Consider the following 18,216-nt stretch of genomic DNA (forward strand, 5'->3'; position numbering starts at 1 on the left):
TTAAAGAGGAGCTATGCAAGATTTTACCCTTTTGGTTCTTCTTCGCTGTTTTTGTAGCATTTTTCTCTATGGACCTCCCCCTACAGTTTGAAAGTACACATTCACTGTTGTAAAACCCACACCTAAACCCCCCCCCCCCCAACCATGTGCATTTGTTTTCAATGAAGCCGGCGACAAGAAGGCAGTCATAGGAGCGATGTCTACTGAGGTGGGTTATTTTATGTATAAGTTTAATGATGTGTATATTTGTGTAGTCTTATATGTCATATCACAAGAGATTATGGAAAATAAATAAAAGGCTGATCATCTTTACTGTGTAATTATGTCGTATGTGTTTTCTTAGCTTTGCCTATCTCAGTTGAATCGTAGGCTATTTATAAGATTTGGCAATATATTTATTCCATTAGCTTATGTAGCATTGTTTTGTAAATAATACTGACGGGAAGGCTGTGAGTCAGACTGACTGTATTTTACCTTTGTCATTCAACTGGAGATCAGAAAAGATAAGTTGACATAAAGATTACAGTTTACACCCCTGTATTTTTTTCCTCAACATGTAATACACTATCGTAGTGCCATAAACTGTGCCGTTTCTTGCGAGACAAGATCTAGTCCACCAGGACAGTGGCAGAGAACTTGCAAGTGGTGTAGTGGTCAAGAGATGCCTCTATTCTCCCCATAACAAGACATTTAACCATCACAGTTACTTCAAAGCTGTTTACTTAAGGTACAAATCTTGCATAGTTCTCCTTTAAACTTAAAGTTAAGACAAACTCCATCTCACCGCATTTGTTTGGTTCCAAAAAAAAAAAAAGAAGTCATTCTATTACTTAAATGAGGAATGTGATGTAACAGAGCATATACTATGCATATGGTAATGTTGCAAAGCTAAAGTGTAGTCTTTAAAAAATCCAAATATGATAGAACTCTCAAATTTTAGTCCTATGTTGCTTCTTACTTGGCATCATTTACAAAATAACAGACATTCAGACATTTTACCAAAATAACACCTTGTCTGACGGTCACATTCCTGAATTATATTGCAGATTTTACACATTAACCCATGACTTCCACACACAAACAAAGAATTACTGTATTACCAAATGTAACCCCTCTTAGACCTTCATAAAATACTATGTTTGTAGCGTCTTCATGGCAGAAAAAATACAACACCTCTTAAAAAATACTTTGTGATATGGCTCAAACACTCCCATAGATAAACAGTCCTGTTCACAGCTGAAATCAGACCATCATGTCTTTAAACCTGCAACAGTTTTCATCTCATTTCATTCTTCAAGGTAATGACTGAGGAGAAGTGCAAGTGTTTGGCCGTCACTCCTCCTTAACCTTCATCTGTCCTCTTGTTAGTGCAAAGCAGTTGAACGAACACCAGTGTTTTACATGGACTCGGTCATGTTGTGTTTGGCTTTTTCCTCTGGATTAAATCTGTATTTATATCCATACGGCCGCAGATGGTATGTGAAATACTCCAGGACGTACAGCTGGACCCCATGAATATAGTGAAAGGAAACAGCAAGGTCTGAGCAGCACCCAGGACCCTGAGGAGACACAACACCAAGAGGGGAGTGAAGACAAAGTGCATATAGATATAGATATGTTTGATGCACTCACATTCTTAATATACACAAACCATTAACAGAAGACTCCATTATAGAGACATGAACCACGTCAGTACTAGTGACAACCCATGAATAAATACTGACAGAATGTTTCCCTCACCTGTTTACACAAGTGAATGATCAGGTCCTTATACTGATAGGATGAGTGGTTCTGAAGTTATTAAACATTTTAGATCAGTAGATGATTTTGGATGCCAGAGGCTGTTTGGATCTTTAAGGGTTAAATAACTGCACCACTGTAATGATCTGAACTATTTGCTTGGTTAAATCAAGGTGGTGACCTTTTTTTTTGGCCCAAGCTGTGTTTTATAAAAACCCTGTGACCTAACATACATGAGGGCCTTAGTGGTGGGAAATGAAAACATTAGTTATATCAGGGCCAGTGAGTTGTTTTTTAATTACTGGTCTTTGACTCTCAGACTGAAGCTTCAGTCACAAATGCCATTACGAACGGCTACGAACACCGTGCAAGTGATTTATGGACCATGTTGTACGACCTTCTCAAAGCGGACTTATAAGAATGGAGTGTTCGTGGACTGTTCCTAAGTTAGTCGCCAGGTGAGTGATCCTGTCCAAGGTTGTCCACGAACGCAGTACGAAACCCCCTTTCGCATGGCGCACTAACGAATACCTTAGAAACAACGTAAGAACAACGCATGACGTTTGTGGATCAGGAGGCCATTCCAGGACCCACATGTTCCTGCGGTGCGCAGACACAAATGCCCACAACCTTAATGAAAAAAGAGACAAAGGCCCACAAATTTATTTCATAATATTTTATTAGCAACAAAAGTAACAAAATTATATACATTGTTAGGGTTAGGGGTTAGTATTTGCATGCTTCATATAGTTCCCCCATTGGAATAATGCCATACTACAAATTGTGGGCATTTGTCTCTTTTTTCATTAAGGTTGTGAGCATTTGTCTTGCGGGCATTTGTCATGGAATCGTTCTTGCAGTGGCCGCAAGTAGATCACAAGAACACATTACGATGTTATTAGGGGTCCCTTACGGTGTTCACACAAACAGACATACAGACAGAGATTCCCACGGCGTTCTTAAGGTGGACTTCAGGTGTTTCTATAGGCCACAGGTGTCAAACTTCAGTCCTTGAGGGCCGGTATCCTGCATGTTTTATATATTTCCCTCTTCCATCCCACCTGGAAGCCATTACATCATTATCAGGCTTCTGCAAAGGATGATGATGAGCTGATCATTAATTGACCCAGGTGTGCCAGAAGAGGGAAATATGTAAACATGCAGGGGTCCGGCCCTCGAGGACTGGAGTTTGACACCCCTGCTATTGGCAGTAGTGTGTCATTCATGCAGCATTTGTGGCATTCTTATATCTTATCTTATATTTATTTAGTTTTGACTCTTTTTTTTCTCTAATTCAGTTAGTTTTAATTAGTTTTTAGAGCAGGTTTGCTAGTTTTTGTAAGTTTTCGTTTTGGTCTAAATGCTTAGTTTTAGTGTTAGTTTTTGTGTTTTCATATCTTTTCTCTTCTTCTCCATTGTATTCAAATAAATCCCAGACAAGACTCTGCTGCTTTCTCCCAACTTTAGTCTCCATGTTTCCAGGTAGAGTGGGGACCAGAAGACGACTGTAAACCACAAATGAACACAAGTAATGGACCGTCAAGTGTCGTATGTTGACAGCAGAGAAAATTGCTCGAGCAAAATAAATCGATTTTGTATCAGTCCGACATTGACAAACACAATAATGAAGGGAATTTTATCCAAAATTTGTATATGTTTTAGTTAGTTTTGTAAGCACACAATACAGTTTCAGTTAGTTATCGTTTTTTTCTTTTAATTATAGTTTTTATTTATTTCAGTTAACGAAAATGTTTTTGCAATTCTAGTTTTCATCATTTCGTTAGTTTTGTTAATGAGAATAACCTTGTCGCAGACAAAACAGCACTAAGAGGATTGTAAGAATTGCAGGAAAAATCACTGGCTGCCCTCTTCCCCTCACTTCAGGACATTGCCAACATCCCGTTACTACACAAGAGCCAGGACACCAGCACAGACACTTCCCATGGCCGGTCATCACCTTTGCACTCTTCTGCCTTCAGGGAGGCAATACGGGTCACTCAGATCATGTACCACCAGACTCATTAACAGTTTTTTTTTCCAAAAGCCATCTGCTCTCTAAACCACCAACATACACCAAAGTCACCAGCACATTAAAATCCAAGCCAGGAGACTTTTATACAGATGCACTTTTTTATATAGTTGCACTTTTTATATAGAAGTATTTTAATACTGATGTGTTTGGTGTGCTTGTTGAATGTATTTATGAGTGGGAAGAGTGTAGTATGAATGTTATTTGTGTTTTTTTATGTGGGGGGCATGTGCAATTTCATTGTATTTATTATGCAATGACAATAAAGCTTCTGTTCTATTCTATTCTATTCTATTCTATTCTATTCTATTCTATTCTATTCTATTCTATTCATTGTCTCATGGAGGCCTCAAGTTGCTCTTGCATTTTGAACGGCAGCCGTACCAACTTCGTAAGAAACTACTGCTCCCTCCACGAATAAATAATAATAATAATAATAATAATAATAATAATAATAATAATAATAATAATAATAATACATCACACTTATATAGCGCTTTTTTGGACACTCAAAGACGCTTCACAAACAATCAAACAAAAAGAACAGACAGAAAAGAAAGAGGCTCAAGAAAACGTAAGTTTGAACAGGTGAGTTTTGAGCAGTGATTTCAAGTTTTGAATTGAGTCTGAGTTCCTGATGTTTTGTGGGAATAAGGTGGGGGTGGCTGCAGCGAAGGCTCGGTTCCCCCAAGGTCCAGTGCTTTGTCCTAGTGGTGGGAGTGAGGAGGTTAGTGTTGGCTGATCTGAGGTGGTGGGTGGGGCAGTGCTGCTGAAGGAGATCAGTGAGATAGGGAGGGGCCAGGTTATGGAGGGACTTGTAGGTGAGGAGGAGGACCTTGTATTGGATGTGGTATGATACGGGGAGCCAGTGGAGTTGTTTGAGAATGGGGGTGATGTGGTCTCTGGAGCGGGTACACTCTCAAAAATAGAGGTATGAGATCAGAACATTTATGTACCTATAAGTACATTTTTTAAGAATGTTTTCTCAAAAGTACAATATTGGTCTTTAGGAGGCCAGAATTGCACCTTTAGACTATGAAAAAGGGTCAAGTACAAATTTGTACTATAAGGTACCCTGCAGCATTAAAAAATGTGTGTAGACCATGAAAAAAGGCCAGGAGAACTGAACAGTAGGACTAATTATAGTTCAAACATTAGGCTTAGCACATTATTTATACTCAGTGCCAATGAAAACGCAACACTTGAAGATTCTTATATTTTTTTAAATCGATGAAGATTTTTATTCCATAAGCTCTTTGGAATTAATCATAGGCCATTTCTATACAGTAAAAATAAAAAATCACATCCAAATTTGTTGACAAAAAATAAGGATAAAGAAAGAAACTCAAGGACCCCCAAAACCAAAAGTCATAAAGCGCTGCAGCTCAATGTAGCGATCCCGCTGTGGTGTGGTCACACGTGCTCGTCCAGGGCAAGGTCTGTCTGCAGTTGAGCCAGTTTCTTCATGCCTCTGTTGCATCCTGACTATGGTGGACACATTGCATCCAAACGGCGCACCACCTGCCGAGCAGAGATTCCGGCCTCCAGGAGCTCCATAGCATGGCATCTTTGGTCACGTGTCAGTCTGGGCATCGCTGAGTTATTGCAAATGATTTTGGTGCTTTTCAGCTTGTCTTTATATACAGAACATGACCACTCCTTAACTGACCACAGTTCCTTAAGTTGAGCAGTTCATTGCTGAGCAATGAGAAAAACAAGTCTTATGAATGCAGACAAATTCATTCAAGCGTGACAATAGCTGAACCTGTCTCAGGTTGTTAAGAAATTGTCTGGGATTATCTTATACAGGTGAAACTGAAACATATTGATGCAGCTCAGGAACAATAAAACACATTCAAGTGTTGCATTTTCATTGGCACTGAGTATATTATATATCATACTGTAATTACTCTATTATATTTAATAATAATTTGTGTTTTAATTTAATAGCCCAGTTAGCTCAATGATAATAGCCTAATAATTTATTTATCTTATTAGAAGCTCTGATTATTGCCATAATCTCTGTTTTATCAAGTTTTCATTCACATCTCCATGTCTTGATGTCGTAGCTTGCCTAAGCCGTTTCTTTTTTTTTTTTCTCTCAATTAGGCCACCAGGTCAAACTTTAAACATGATGGCATTATCAACTATATGAGAGTTTTCTTTCTATGTAAAGTACTTAAGGTACAAAAATGGACCATTTCGAAAGGGTACAGAAATGTCTCTCAAAAAAGTACGCCCCAAGCGACAAGCATTTGTACCCTTTTAAGTACAAGCTGGTGCCTCTGTTTTTGAGAGTGTACGAGTGAGGAGGCGGGCAGCAGAATTTTGGATATATTGCAGTTTTTGGAGATGGGAGGAGGGGAGACCATACAGGAGGCTATTACAGTAATCGAGTCTGGAGGTGATGAATGCATGAATGAGGACTTGAGCAGCAGATTGTGAGAGGGAGGGACGGAATGTCTACAAATTCCAGAACTCGTACGAACTGGGAGATTTGTACGGACCCATTGTTCATAAGAGGCTTTGTGACTGAGGCTTTAGTAATGGTCAATGGACTCATCTGCAAATATTGACACTGCTCTTGTTGGACAAAGCCCTTATGAGGTGTGTTTGTTTTGAAAACACTGTCACTGTTTGTGTGTGTTTCATACCTCTATTGGCGTGTAGAAGTCATACTGCATATACCACGGTCGTGATCTTGGGAACTTCCTGGCGAGGTATTTTTCTGGAGGAAAAGGGTGAAATGTTTGTCTGGCTTTTGCGTCTCTGGAGTCTGCTGGCTTCACCTTCATCGTCTCCATACACTTCCCCATCGCCATGTCTTCAATGTCAGAAATGTGGGAGCATTCCCCAGTTTCAAACCCCTTCACAAATCTTCTTAGTGCTTCTTTACTGAGGACATAACCTGCCCCTCCGCTCATGTAGCCCTGCTTGATGAAAGGGGCAAATCTTCTGCCCAGGTACAGGGGGTTTTCTGGATCATATTTGGACAAGACGTAGCGGAGATTCTCCACGATCACAAACGTGTCATCGTCTGCTTTCAGGAACCAGTCGGCCTCATCCAGGTGGTGTTTGTGGATGTACTGAAAAGCTCGGATGGTCTTCCAGAACAGATTTTGCCTCCCCTCGGATACGTTCAGTCCCACAGTGGGGAAGTCGGTTTTGACAGAGCTCATGTACAGAGTTTTACCGCAGCGTTTACCCCACGTTTCTTTGGCGTGAATCGTTCTAGTGTTCAGGTTCTTGGGTCCTGTCATGATCCAACATAAGATCCGTGTCGGGTTAGAGGCGTTAGCCACTGCTCCGTGGTACTCATCTGGAAGTATTTAAAGAGAGAGAGAGAGAGAGAGAGAGAAAAAAAAAAGCATTGTAGTTTATTGTTTCTTACCACAGAATGCACAGTGGTGGAAAAAAAAATTGACACCCCCTTCATTTGTGATATATTGCATTAAGAAATCCTCTTAACCCTTTAACCCCTGGGACATTATTCCAGATAAATGTGCTGCTGTGAATTATCCTAAGTTTCAGTGTCACAAAAGCTGCTGTGAGTATGTGCTTGTGTTCCTTTTCTTCAATGGTTTTGTTTCACTGTTTGTTTTAGGGTGGAATAAAAGAAAAAGACAAAGAGAGGAATTGAAGTTTTGGTTTTTACTAAATAAGACACTCAGAATGTACATCAGTAAAATTTAGGATGTTGAACATGAACTGGAACGTACTGAACAACAAGCATTTGAATTTTGGCCCAGTAGTTTTTGTTTTGGAGCTATTTTTTTTTTCTAAATCACTGTTTTTTTGCACCTGGTTGAACTCCAAAAAGCAGTTACATGGTCAAAACTCAGTAAAAACACAGTAAAAAAAAATAAAAGAAAATCACCACAACTCTGAAAACAACAGTGAAGACAAAAATCGACAAGGAAAATGGTGTGAAAAAAAAAAAAAGAAACGTCTATTTTTATAGTGAGTCGGTCTCACTCACTGCTCTGTTTAGCCCTCCATTCCACAGGTGGCGGGGGGTGTACTGAGCATGCTCAGATGTCTATGGAAAGAACAAGGTCTATTTGATCAGCACGTTTTGAAATTTCTCCTCTTGAGCAAACAGCTGAATTTTTAGGAATATTTTTAAATAATACATTCAGAATGAGCACCACAGACATCAGGTGTTAAAGGGTTCACATAGTGAACTCTGCCAAATATTGTTCATGTTGAAACTGTTCATAATTTAGTTTTGTTATTTTTTTCTTGTTAAGAATAAAACAAAATAAATTACATTTGTTTGTGCGTGTCTGATGCAGCCACACCTTTTGAAACATAAAAAAGATTTTTCCACAAATATTTCATGATAAGGCTTGAGATTGTGAAAAAAATCTAAGAGTGTCCAAAATCTTTTTTCTGTTGCTGTATTTAAGAAGTAGACAGAGCCACCATGATGTCATTCATTGGTTTTTTAATTGTAATTTTAAAGCCTTGACTTTGCAATTTGGCCAATTTTTGGCATTATATTGGATTCTTTAAAAAAGACAGCGCAGATACAGGAATTGAGAGTGCAAAATGCCAAAACAAGAGCGCAAACACCAAAACGGTGAGGTGAAAATGATCTTGTAGCAGGCAAATAGTTAAGAAGAGCGCTAAAAGCTATAATGGAGCACAAATTCCATGCTTTCATTGTGAATCCGACTGCCTGCTTCAGTTAACTACCGCTTGCTGCTGTTTAACCTTTCTCCGCTCTCGATGTAATTTTTTCAGTTTTGCACTCTTGATTCCTGTATCTGGGCTCTCTTTATTAAAGAATGCAAAATAACACCATACATTTTGGCTTTTTGGAGCCACAAGTGACCACATCTGGATGCAAGAGTTTCTGGGGTGCTACTGCCTAACACTAACTAGCTGACACAGTGAACTGGTGTTCATAATGACACTTACTAACCATACATACACAATGGCAGATTTACCTACTGGCGCCACACCCCCCACTTGAAAATCTGCAGAAAAGAATTGCTGCTTTGACAAGGAATCGAACACTGGTCCCCCAGTGTCGCAGTCCGATGCAACCTATTGAGTCATCACTGAAGTCCACCTATTGGCTATCTGTTTGTCTTGGTACTTTTGTGATGTGATGTTTATTCCTGTGGGAGGTGCTTGGACACTAACTTTTGCGCCCTGAGGCTGTCCTGTCACTTGTATTAGAGGAGGGGGAGGGAGGGTCTACTGCACACGCACCATTTATAACTAGCGTTTTTATGGTAAAAGGAGTTAAATCTGAACTAAAGTCTAATAATCATGAAGAGACAAGTGTCTATTCAAGCAACATTTGAATCTGCACACCAGAAAAACAAACAGGTGCCACAGAAGGTTTGGAATGTATTGTTATACAGTTGGAACTCTAGAACTGCTTGACATTTACCACAAAACACAGCCAGTGATTGAGTGAGTCAGTATAGTCAAACAGACCTATATCTAACTGGTGTGTGTGGTTACATTTTACCTGATTTACTGTCTGTCGGACATGTGTCAGCATCGTGTGAATTCATACAGTATCTGTTTTGACAGATGGCAAAGTGTTCTACATGCACACCCACACACTTTCCTTTGTGAACTACTAGTCAGCCTACTACCAAGTAGGAAAAGCCTCAGGGTCAGTTAAGATTAAAGAGTATATTATGTTGTGAAATATGACCATAATGCATAGTGTTCTGTAAACAAAGCAAAGCAGTCCTGCTGAGCAGGAATATGACAATTCAGAGAAGGATATCACATATGTTTATATATATAACAAACACTCACACACACACACACACACACACTCACACACACACACACACACCAAACACACACACACACACACACACACACACACACACACCGCACACACACACCACTCACACACACACACACACACACACACACTCACACACACACACACACACACACACACACCCCTTCCATTTTCTGGATCCTCTGCTGATACAGTTTGGTGTTTTTCAAGAAAAACCTGTTTTATTCATTCAACAGATGCTCAGGAATTCTGTCAAACACACCTGTCAAAGTAATTTGTTTTTGGCTGATGGACCATGAGTACACTTAGAATAAAAAAAACCCCAAAAACAATAATAACATTTCCACATGACAGATTGGATTGATAATATTAAATATTAATACAAAAGTTACAGCTATAACTTATAAAGAGCTGCAACTCTTTACCTGGTGTCAGTCACACAATGTGAGGTCTGTATTGGATGCAGATGGGTTTGAAAGGCAGCACACACCCAGCACTCTGGGCCTTTGCGTTGTTGTGTGCTATAGAAATAAACTTGATATTGAACTTGAAAGACAAGAACATTAGACAGCAAAAGTTTATTTCCTTAAACTGAGTGTTGTAGACAGGATGTGTTGTCCTTGTCAAAATCTGTTATTATGGAAACTCGTCCCCCTTGTGGGCGGAGCTATTGAACAAGAAAAAATTTAAATGTCCTTCCGTCAGTAGCAACATTTTATTTCCCTAAACTGAGAGTTGTAGTAGGATAGGAGAGCTGTCCTTGTTATGGGCTTTCAATATGGAGGCTTCTCCCCCTTGTGGGTGGAGCTATTGAAGAAGAAATAATTAAAATTTCCTTCCTTCATTAGCAAAAGTTTATTTCCCTAAACTGTGTTGTAGTAGAAAAGGGGGAGCTGTCCTTGTCATGGTCTGTGATTATTGAGGCTCCTCCCCCATTGTGGGCGGAGCTATTAAACAAAGAAATGACTGAAATGTCCATCCATCAGCAAAAGCTTATTCTCACCATTTGCCTTTGAGCACTTTGTGGGTCCTCACCTCCTAAATGGAACGATCCAAATGCCATAATGTCACCCAGCATTCTTTCACTTACAGCATCCACAGACCTGAGATACCGTTCAACTAAACCGGTTCGAGCCCTCCTCTGCGCACAGGTTAGCTATGACATACAATACTTCTGTATACATGTATATTTTGGCCAAACCTAAGCTCTGGTGAGAAATTTTACATATTAAATGAAACTAGTAGTATGTTTTTGGCATGATATAACAAAGTGTTCTGACATTGAACACTCCTGTCTAGTCTTCATGCTTTGTCAAAAATGCATCAGATAAACTCAATAAATACAACAAATAATGTGAATGAATGTGTGATGAAGAAGTAAAAAAAAAAAAAAAAAAAAACCTGGACAAACTGCCAGTGAAGTTAGATCTGTTGGAAGTGTGGACATTTTGAAGTCCAGGTTCTGAACTCTATCACCTCTACTGTCCATATGGTCCAGTAAGACTTCAGTCATATTGTCCTGTTCATCTGAAGGACTACGTTTTTACCTCCGCCAAGGAACGGCGGAGGAAATGTTTTCATCGGGGTTTGTCTGTCAGTCTGTTTGTCTGTGAACAAGATAAGTCAAAAAGTTATGGATGGATTTGGATGAAATTTTCAGGAAATTTTGATACTGGCACAAAGAACAAATGATTCAATTTTAGTGGTGATCGGGGGTGGGGGGGGGGGGGGGGTGGGACTGATCTGCCTTGGCGGAGGTCTGCGCTGTCCGAGTGCTTTTCTAGTTTATTAATGGGTTACACCAGTTTTCATTCCTTTACTCTCTGTTATGATTCATGCACCTACTCTGTGCTCTCTTCTATTTTCTGCTCTTAAGTATTTTGTTTTATTGACCTCTAGGTGTTTCTTCTATTTAAGTCCATTGAATTGTCATTTGTGATTTATTTCCCTTTAAAGCTGAAGTGTGTATGTTTAACCAAGTGTCAGACACAACACAAAAACAACAGCTGATGACGATTACCTGATGACAATAATAATTATTACCTCCGCCAAGGAGGTTATGTTTTGTCGGCGTTTGGTTTGTCTGTGTGTCTGCGCTCTACTAGTGCTTTTGTGGAAAAGAGAGCAGGACCTCCGCCAGGCAGATCAGTACCCCCACCCCCCACCCCCGATCACCACCAAAATGTAATCCTTTGTTCCTTGTGCCAGTATTAACATTTCCTGAAATTTTCATCCAAATCCGTCTCTAACTATTGAGTTATCTTGCACACAAACAGACCAAACCTGATCTGCCTTGGCGGGAGGTGTGCGGTCTCCAAGTGCTTCTAGTAGTTGTATTTAATTTTTTTTTGTCTGCTCACAGAGACTGTCAGTGCAGTAAAGCTTCAGCAGAGTGATGTGCCATCTCCACACCTCCCCACTGCAGCTCCTACAAGTGTGCACTTCCAGGTCTTCCTAAACTAAATGAATGACATGAATAACAGATGACCACCTGAGGTTTGGCCTAACAGCTGCTCCTGTGTCATTCGGAATAGTTTTGAATGGAATGACAGCTAGAATGGGAACGACACATGACTTCGAATAACGGAAAAAACAACGTGTCGGTGTACTGGCTTGGCCTCTGGTAAATCTAGTGAGCAGACCATGGCAGTCAGAGCCTTTCTCCTGCAGTCAGCTGTGGGTGCAGCCCTGGCCTCAGCCGGAAGTGAAGCTCCAGGGAGCTGCGCGAGCCCATCTAACTGGATTTAAAAAAAAAAAAAAAAAAAAAAAAAAAAGAAGCGCTTCCGTATCAACTTGACGGGACTAAAGCGTCCACTGTCGTCTTCCTGATTATTAGAGCCAAGGCATCACGTATGTGATGTGACATTTCTATACGCACTGTGTCGATCAAGTTGGAATACAATGTTTTATCTCTTCTCATCAAATGAATGTGGTATTGTGATTTATTCTTGATAAAGTCTAACTGAATGCAGTGGGTATGTAATCACTGCAGCTGGTCAAAGGTGATTACTGATGTGTAGAAATAGGAAAAAAAGGGGGAATGTGTCTGAAAACGGGAATTATTCCAACTTATGCACAGCGGTGTACTTCTTTTAAGAACCTAATTATAGTCTAATTCTTTTAAGTCCATTTGCTGGATCTGTAAATTCTGTAAGCACGAGTTTACTTCTAAATTGAAGAACGTCTTTGGTTTTTGGTCTGAACAAATGTCATACAAATCAATGGGCAAAAAAATTACATTTTTAATTAGTCTTATTGACCTCTTAGCTTTTCCCATTTTGTCAGAGGAAAAACTACATTAGCTTTAGCTGGTTATAGAATTTGTTTCTAAGTCTGAGGACTGCAGTTGAAGAGAATTTATTTTCCATGTCAGCACTGAAATAAATTCAAACTACCAGTTCTACATGAGGAGCAGCATATCATTGTATGATAATAACACAATAATTAATCAAGCATGCAGGCTGGGAAAAACTTGACTTAGGTTACAGTGTCATATAATTCAAGCTGGGAAAGAATCAAAAATTTTCAGTCTCGTTATTAGTGATGATTATTGATTTATGTGCTATTTTTCTAAAATTTGCTGACAAATAATACTCACCAAACTGTATATGTAGTCTACAGAGTCCAAGAGCCCATGTCTGTAATTTACAGGGTATAAAACATTTCAACTCAGAAGAGGAACAGAGGGCTTGGATGACATATATAAAAACAAAATCTGTGGCATAAACAATTCATATACAGCTTAATTTCTCTTAATTTTCAGCTAGAAAAATGAAAAAAAGAAAAACAAAACTCATAATGTTGACTTAATGGTAAAATTGTACTGTTTATATAATTTTATAAATGTATCATGTTAGGCCACCTCCTACTTTGAAGCTGCTGTATTACATTAAATAGACAGTTAATTATACCTTTTTTTTTTTTTTTTTTTTTTTTACATTTGTATCTTAATTACAACTTGCCAAGTTGAAAGGAAGTCTTCCTTTTGACATATCAGCAAAGTATGTGTTTGTGTCTTAACACACTAGATGGCACTTGGGATGGGTTTTACTACATTGTCTTTAACATTTACACAACCAATGACCCTCTTTTCACTTTACAACCAACTCACTCATAATTAGGCTATGCATTTGCAGGCAAATGCTTCACAGAAGATATCTGGATGTTATGTCAAAAAGTTAGTATGCAAAGTACACACACTATTTACTATCAAGTACATTCCTTTCTGAGTCAACACAGGAACACAATCATTTTAATTTATTATTTATTTATTCCTGAAGTTTACCAATAATGTATAAAGACACAAATAGAAAAGTGTAAGTAGTAAAAGGAGCAAATCTAAAATGTTACTGCAGGATGGGTGACTGCAGTGACTTTTGTAACCGGAAAGAGGGGCGGAGTCAGTTGTAACATTAGCAACCACACTGAGCGACAGGAACGGTTAACGTAGTTTAATGTGAAGGTTTGCTCTTTGAGTTATGCCTCTCAGCACTGACTGAATTTGTAATGCATAGAATGACAGTGTTTTCTCTTTGTTATAATCTCTATCTCCCTCTCTAAAGCAAATGACGCCAATATCCCATGGAATGACACAGAATGACAATGTATTATTCATACTTATGACCATCTTCTCCCTTGACAAATGGAATGACTGTCAAAAAAAAAAAAAAGGTATAATTAACTGTCTATTTAATGTAATACAGCAGCTTCAAAGTAGGAGGTGGCCTAACATGATAAATCTATAAAATTATATAAACAGTACAATTCACCATTAAGTCAACATTATGAGTTTTGTTTTTCTTTTTTTCACTTTTCTTAGCCGAAAATTAAGAGAAATTAAGCTGTATATGAATTGTTTATGCCCACAGATTTTGTTTTTATATACGTCATCCAAGCCCTCTGTTCCTCTTCTGAGTTGAAATGTTTTATATACCCTGTAAATTACAGACATGGGCTCTTGGACTCTGTAGGCTACATATACAGTTTGGTTGAGTATTATTTGTCAGCAAATTTTTAGAAAAATAGCACATAAATCAATAATCATCACTAATAACGAGACTGAAAATTTTGATTCTTTCCCAGCTTGAATTATATGACACTGTAACCTAAGTCAAGTTTTTCCCAGCCTGCATGCTTGATTAATTATTGTGTTATTATCATACAATGATATGCTGCTCCTCATGTAGAACTGGTAGTTTGAATTTATTTCAGTGTTGACATGGAAAATAAATTCTCTTCAACTGCAGTCCTCAAACTTAGAAACAAATTTTATAACCAGCTAAAGCTAATGTAGTTTTTCCTCTGACAAAGTGGGAAAAGCTAAGATGTCAATAAGACTAATTAAAAATGTAATTTTTGCCCATTTGATTTGTATGACATTTGTTCAGACCAAAACCAAGACGTTCTTCAATTTAGAAGTAAACTCGTGCTTTACAGAATTTTACAGATCCAGCAAATGGACTTAAAAGAATTAGACTATAATTAGGTTCTTAAAAGAAGTACACCGCTGTGCATAAAGTTGGAATAATTCCGTTTTCAGACACATTCCCCCTTTTTTTCCTATTTCTACACATCAGTAATCACCTTGACCACTGCAGTGATTACATACCCACTGCATTCAGTTAGACTTTATCAAGAATAAATCACAATACCACATTAACCCTTTCATGCATGAATTATGAGAACCTTAATCAAGATTTTTTTTCCCTGAGTGTTTTTATTCCTCTTTAGGCATGAAAAAAAAAAACAATGTGATTGAATTTTTTTTTTTTTTTTTGTTTAAAATCAACCTGTTTTTCATGGAGTTACAAATATGTCCACTCAGCTACACCATGAATTTTATTCTTGAAGCAGAGAAACATGTATTTAAAACCCAATATCATAAATTGATATGAAAACAGTGAAATGAAACCATGTTTAAACGCAGCTAATCTGATGTTTTCTCACATTTTAACATATTCTCATACTAGTTATTACTCACTTCATGGAGATAATATACAAAAATAAATATTAAACAATTGATTTCCACTCAAGAACCAATCAAGAACAGCAAAGCTACAATAATGGTATGAATTGCAGTTTATGAGATGATGCATAAGTGTCCACTGTGTTGGCTGATATGGAACTAAAACAACAAACCTATGAATATACAAGAGTAAAGCTGCAGTGTAACTGTCCACTGTAGTGACCACTATGCATGAAAGGGTTAATTTGATGAGAAGAGATAAAACACTGTATTCCAACTTGATCGACAACAGTGCGTATAGAAATGTCACGTCACATACATATTTCCATGCCTTGGCTCTAATATATCAGGAAGACGACAGTGGACGCTTTAGTCCGTCAAGTTGATACAGAAACGCTTTTATTTTGAAAATCCAGTTAGATGGGCTCGCGCAGCTCCCTGGAGCTTCACTTCCGGCTGAGGCCAGGGCTGCACCCACAGCTGACTGCAGGAGAAAGGCTCTGACTGCCAGAGTCTGCTCACTAGATTTACCAGAGGCCAGCCGGTACACCGACACGTTGTTTTCCGTTATTCGAAGTCATGTGTCGTTCCCCTTCTAGCTGTCATTCCATTTAAACCAGGGGTCTCAAACTCATATTCTTTCAGGGCCACATTCAGCTCGATTTGATCTGCAGTGGGCCGGACCAGTAAAATAATAGCATAATACCTATAAATAAAACAAATCCAAATTTTTGTCTTTGTTTTAGTGCAAAAAAAAAAAAACCCAAAACAAATTAAATTATGAAAATACTTACTTTTATTAAAAAAAAAAAAAAAAAAATGTAGAAAAAAACTGAAAAAAATGAACTTTAAATAAAAAAAAACGTAAGAAAAATAAGTGCAATTTTAACAATACTATTCCTCAACTTATCATTTCTACATGTGCATTATGGATCGGCTCTACAAAGACACTAAACACTGAGGAACAGGCAGAAAATTGTTAAAATTATGCTTCAATTTCTAAAGACATTTCAGGTTGTTCATATTTGTTCAGATTATTCATATTTTATTGTTACAGGATAGTTTATAAATGTAAATATTTCCACAATTTAATGTTATTTGTTGCACTAAAACAAAGACAAAAAATTGAAGTTTGTATTATTTATAGGCATAATGTAATATTATTTTTCTCACATCAAAGCAAGAAGAAAACATTGAGTCATTATTTTTTGTAGGTTATTATGCTATTATTTTACTGTAGAACATATTGGTCTATATGTGGAACCTGAACTAAAATGAATCTGTGGAATTTTTGCACTTTGTAAATTCATCCCATGGGCCGCACTGGAACCTTTGGCATTTGGCCCCCGGACCGCATGTTTGAGACCCCTGATTTAAACTATTCCGAATGACACAGGAGCAGCTGTTAGGCCAAACCTCAGGGGGTCATCTGTTATTCATGTCATTCATTTAGTTTAAGAAGACCTGTAATTACGCACCGTACGACCGGGATGTACAAAACCAAATAAAGGAAATGAAATAAAGGAACAGACATATTTCCATGGTCGCAGTGGTCAAATATGGCAGCCTAACAAACTGTCAGAATGAATCTAATATTTTTTTTAGGCTAAATGAAGAGTCCACTGTCTCCAGTGTAATGCGCAACAAACTGAACCCACACTTCATTCATTCCTGTTAACTCGTGTCCGTGAAAGTAGTTATCCGTTAAAGTTTATTTATTTATCTATTTATTTAAATTTTATTTCTAAGGGACAGCAAATCCCCGATATTCTTGCACATACACATCCATGCACCAATAAAAGGACTCTAACCAGGTGAACCAGCTCCTTACCTCTGTGCTGTGAACCGGTTGTCACTTGTTTTCTGGCATTTCCTGACAAAAATCTGACCTGTGAGGAATTATTCCACTGCAACAGAAAAAGAGGGGCAAAAAATCCGAAGAATACTCCAAAAAGGAAGACAAAATTATACTTTTGACGCATGTTTGTTTTAAAGAAAAAAACAAAACAAAACAAAAAAAACAGTAACTGTTTTGCACCCCTGAGGTACAGGCAGACTATTAATAATAATAATAAAAATTATAATAATAATAAAAGTTAAAAACAGAATGAAACTAAGAAGAATCACAAACCAATCCTAACAAACTGTGTGGATGACAAATGACTTTACCGGGTGTTAAATGAACTGCAGTGCAGTCTCTGTCTGCACAACTCTTTACATTCAATTTAGGCGGAGCTACATTTAAGAAAAAAAAAAAAAATCCCGTTTTAACCCAAACAGGTTCTTCTAGGTTGAGCAGCATCAGCCCTTCTCTGTGACACCACTTCACAAAATTCCTTTTGTTCTTTTGTGATCCTTTTCACAATGGAAGAGTCACATAAGTTCAGTAACCTGCAAGTAGATACTTTTATTGCAGCCTGAATAATTACAAGTACAAGACAAGTAAATTAAAAAGCACGATAATATACACACTGTAAAAAAAAAAAGACTGTAGAATTAACAACAAAAAGTTCTAAAATTGCAACATAAAAAAAGTAAGAGACAATACAATGCAAAGTTGTTTATTTGAAAAGATTTTTGTGTTAATGATTAAATCAAATATAGCGGTAGTTTTTACAGGAAGAGCATGTTAACAAACCCAGATTTGTATGTAGAAATGATGTATTTTTACTGTTTTTAGAAAATAAAACTGAATTGAAAAACAAT

General features: G+C 37.8%; 1 protein-coding gene across 1 annotated transcript; it reads right to left on the minus strand.

The window, feature by feature from the left end:
- Positions 1-17,683, minus strand: c1galt1a (core 1 synthase, glycoprotein-N-acetylgalactosamine 3-beta-galactosyltransferase 1a). Its single transcript, XM_030146594.1, has 3 exons — positions 17,342-17,683; positions 6,424-7,088; positions 1-1,559 (listed from the first exon to the last, which is right to left on the minus strand). The coding sequence occupies exons 1-3, from the start codon at positions 17,490-17,492 to the stop codon at positions 1,398-1,400; spliced, it is 978 nt and encodes a 325-aa protein (XP_030002454.1). The 5' UTR covers positions 17,493-17,683; the 3' UTR covers positions 1-1,397.
- Between the last annotated feature and the right edge of the window lie 533 nt (positions 17,684-18,216).

The sequence above is a fragment of the Sphaeramia orbicularis genome, chromosome 11 (assembly GCF_902148855.1).
Source record: "Sphaeramia orbicularis chromosome 11, fSphaOr1.1, whole genome shotgun sequence".
Lineage (NCBI taxonomy): Eukaryota > Metazoa > Chordata > Actinopteri > Kurtiformes > Apogonidae > Sphaeramia > Sphaeramia orbicularis.

Bases quoted from the DNA above. Each gene is read 5' to 3' on its own strand.
- c1galt1a (XM_030146594.1), bottom strand. From the start codon at position 17,492: ATGCGTCAAAAGTATAATTTTGTCTTCCTTTTTGGAGTATTCTTCGGA. The intron at 7,089-17,341 runs GTAAGGAGCTGG...AAATACTTCCAG, and splicing joins AACCGGTTCACAGCACAGAG to ATGAGTACCACGGAGCAGTG. The intron at 1,560-6,423 runs GTATGAAACACA...GTGTCTCCTCAG, and splicing joins ACTTCTACACGCCAATAGAG to GGTCCTGGGTGCTGCTCAGA.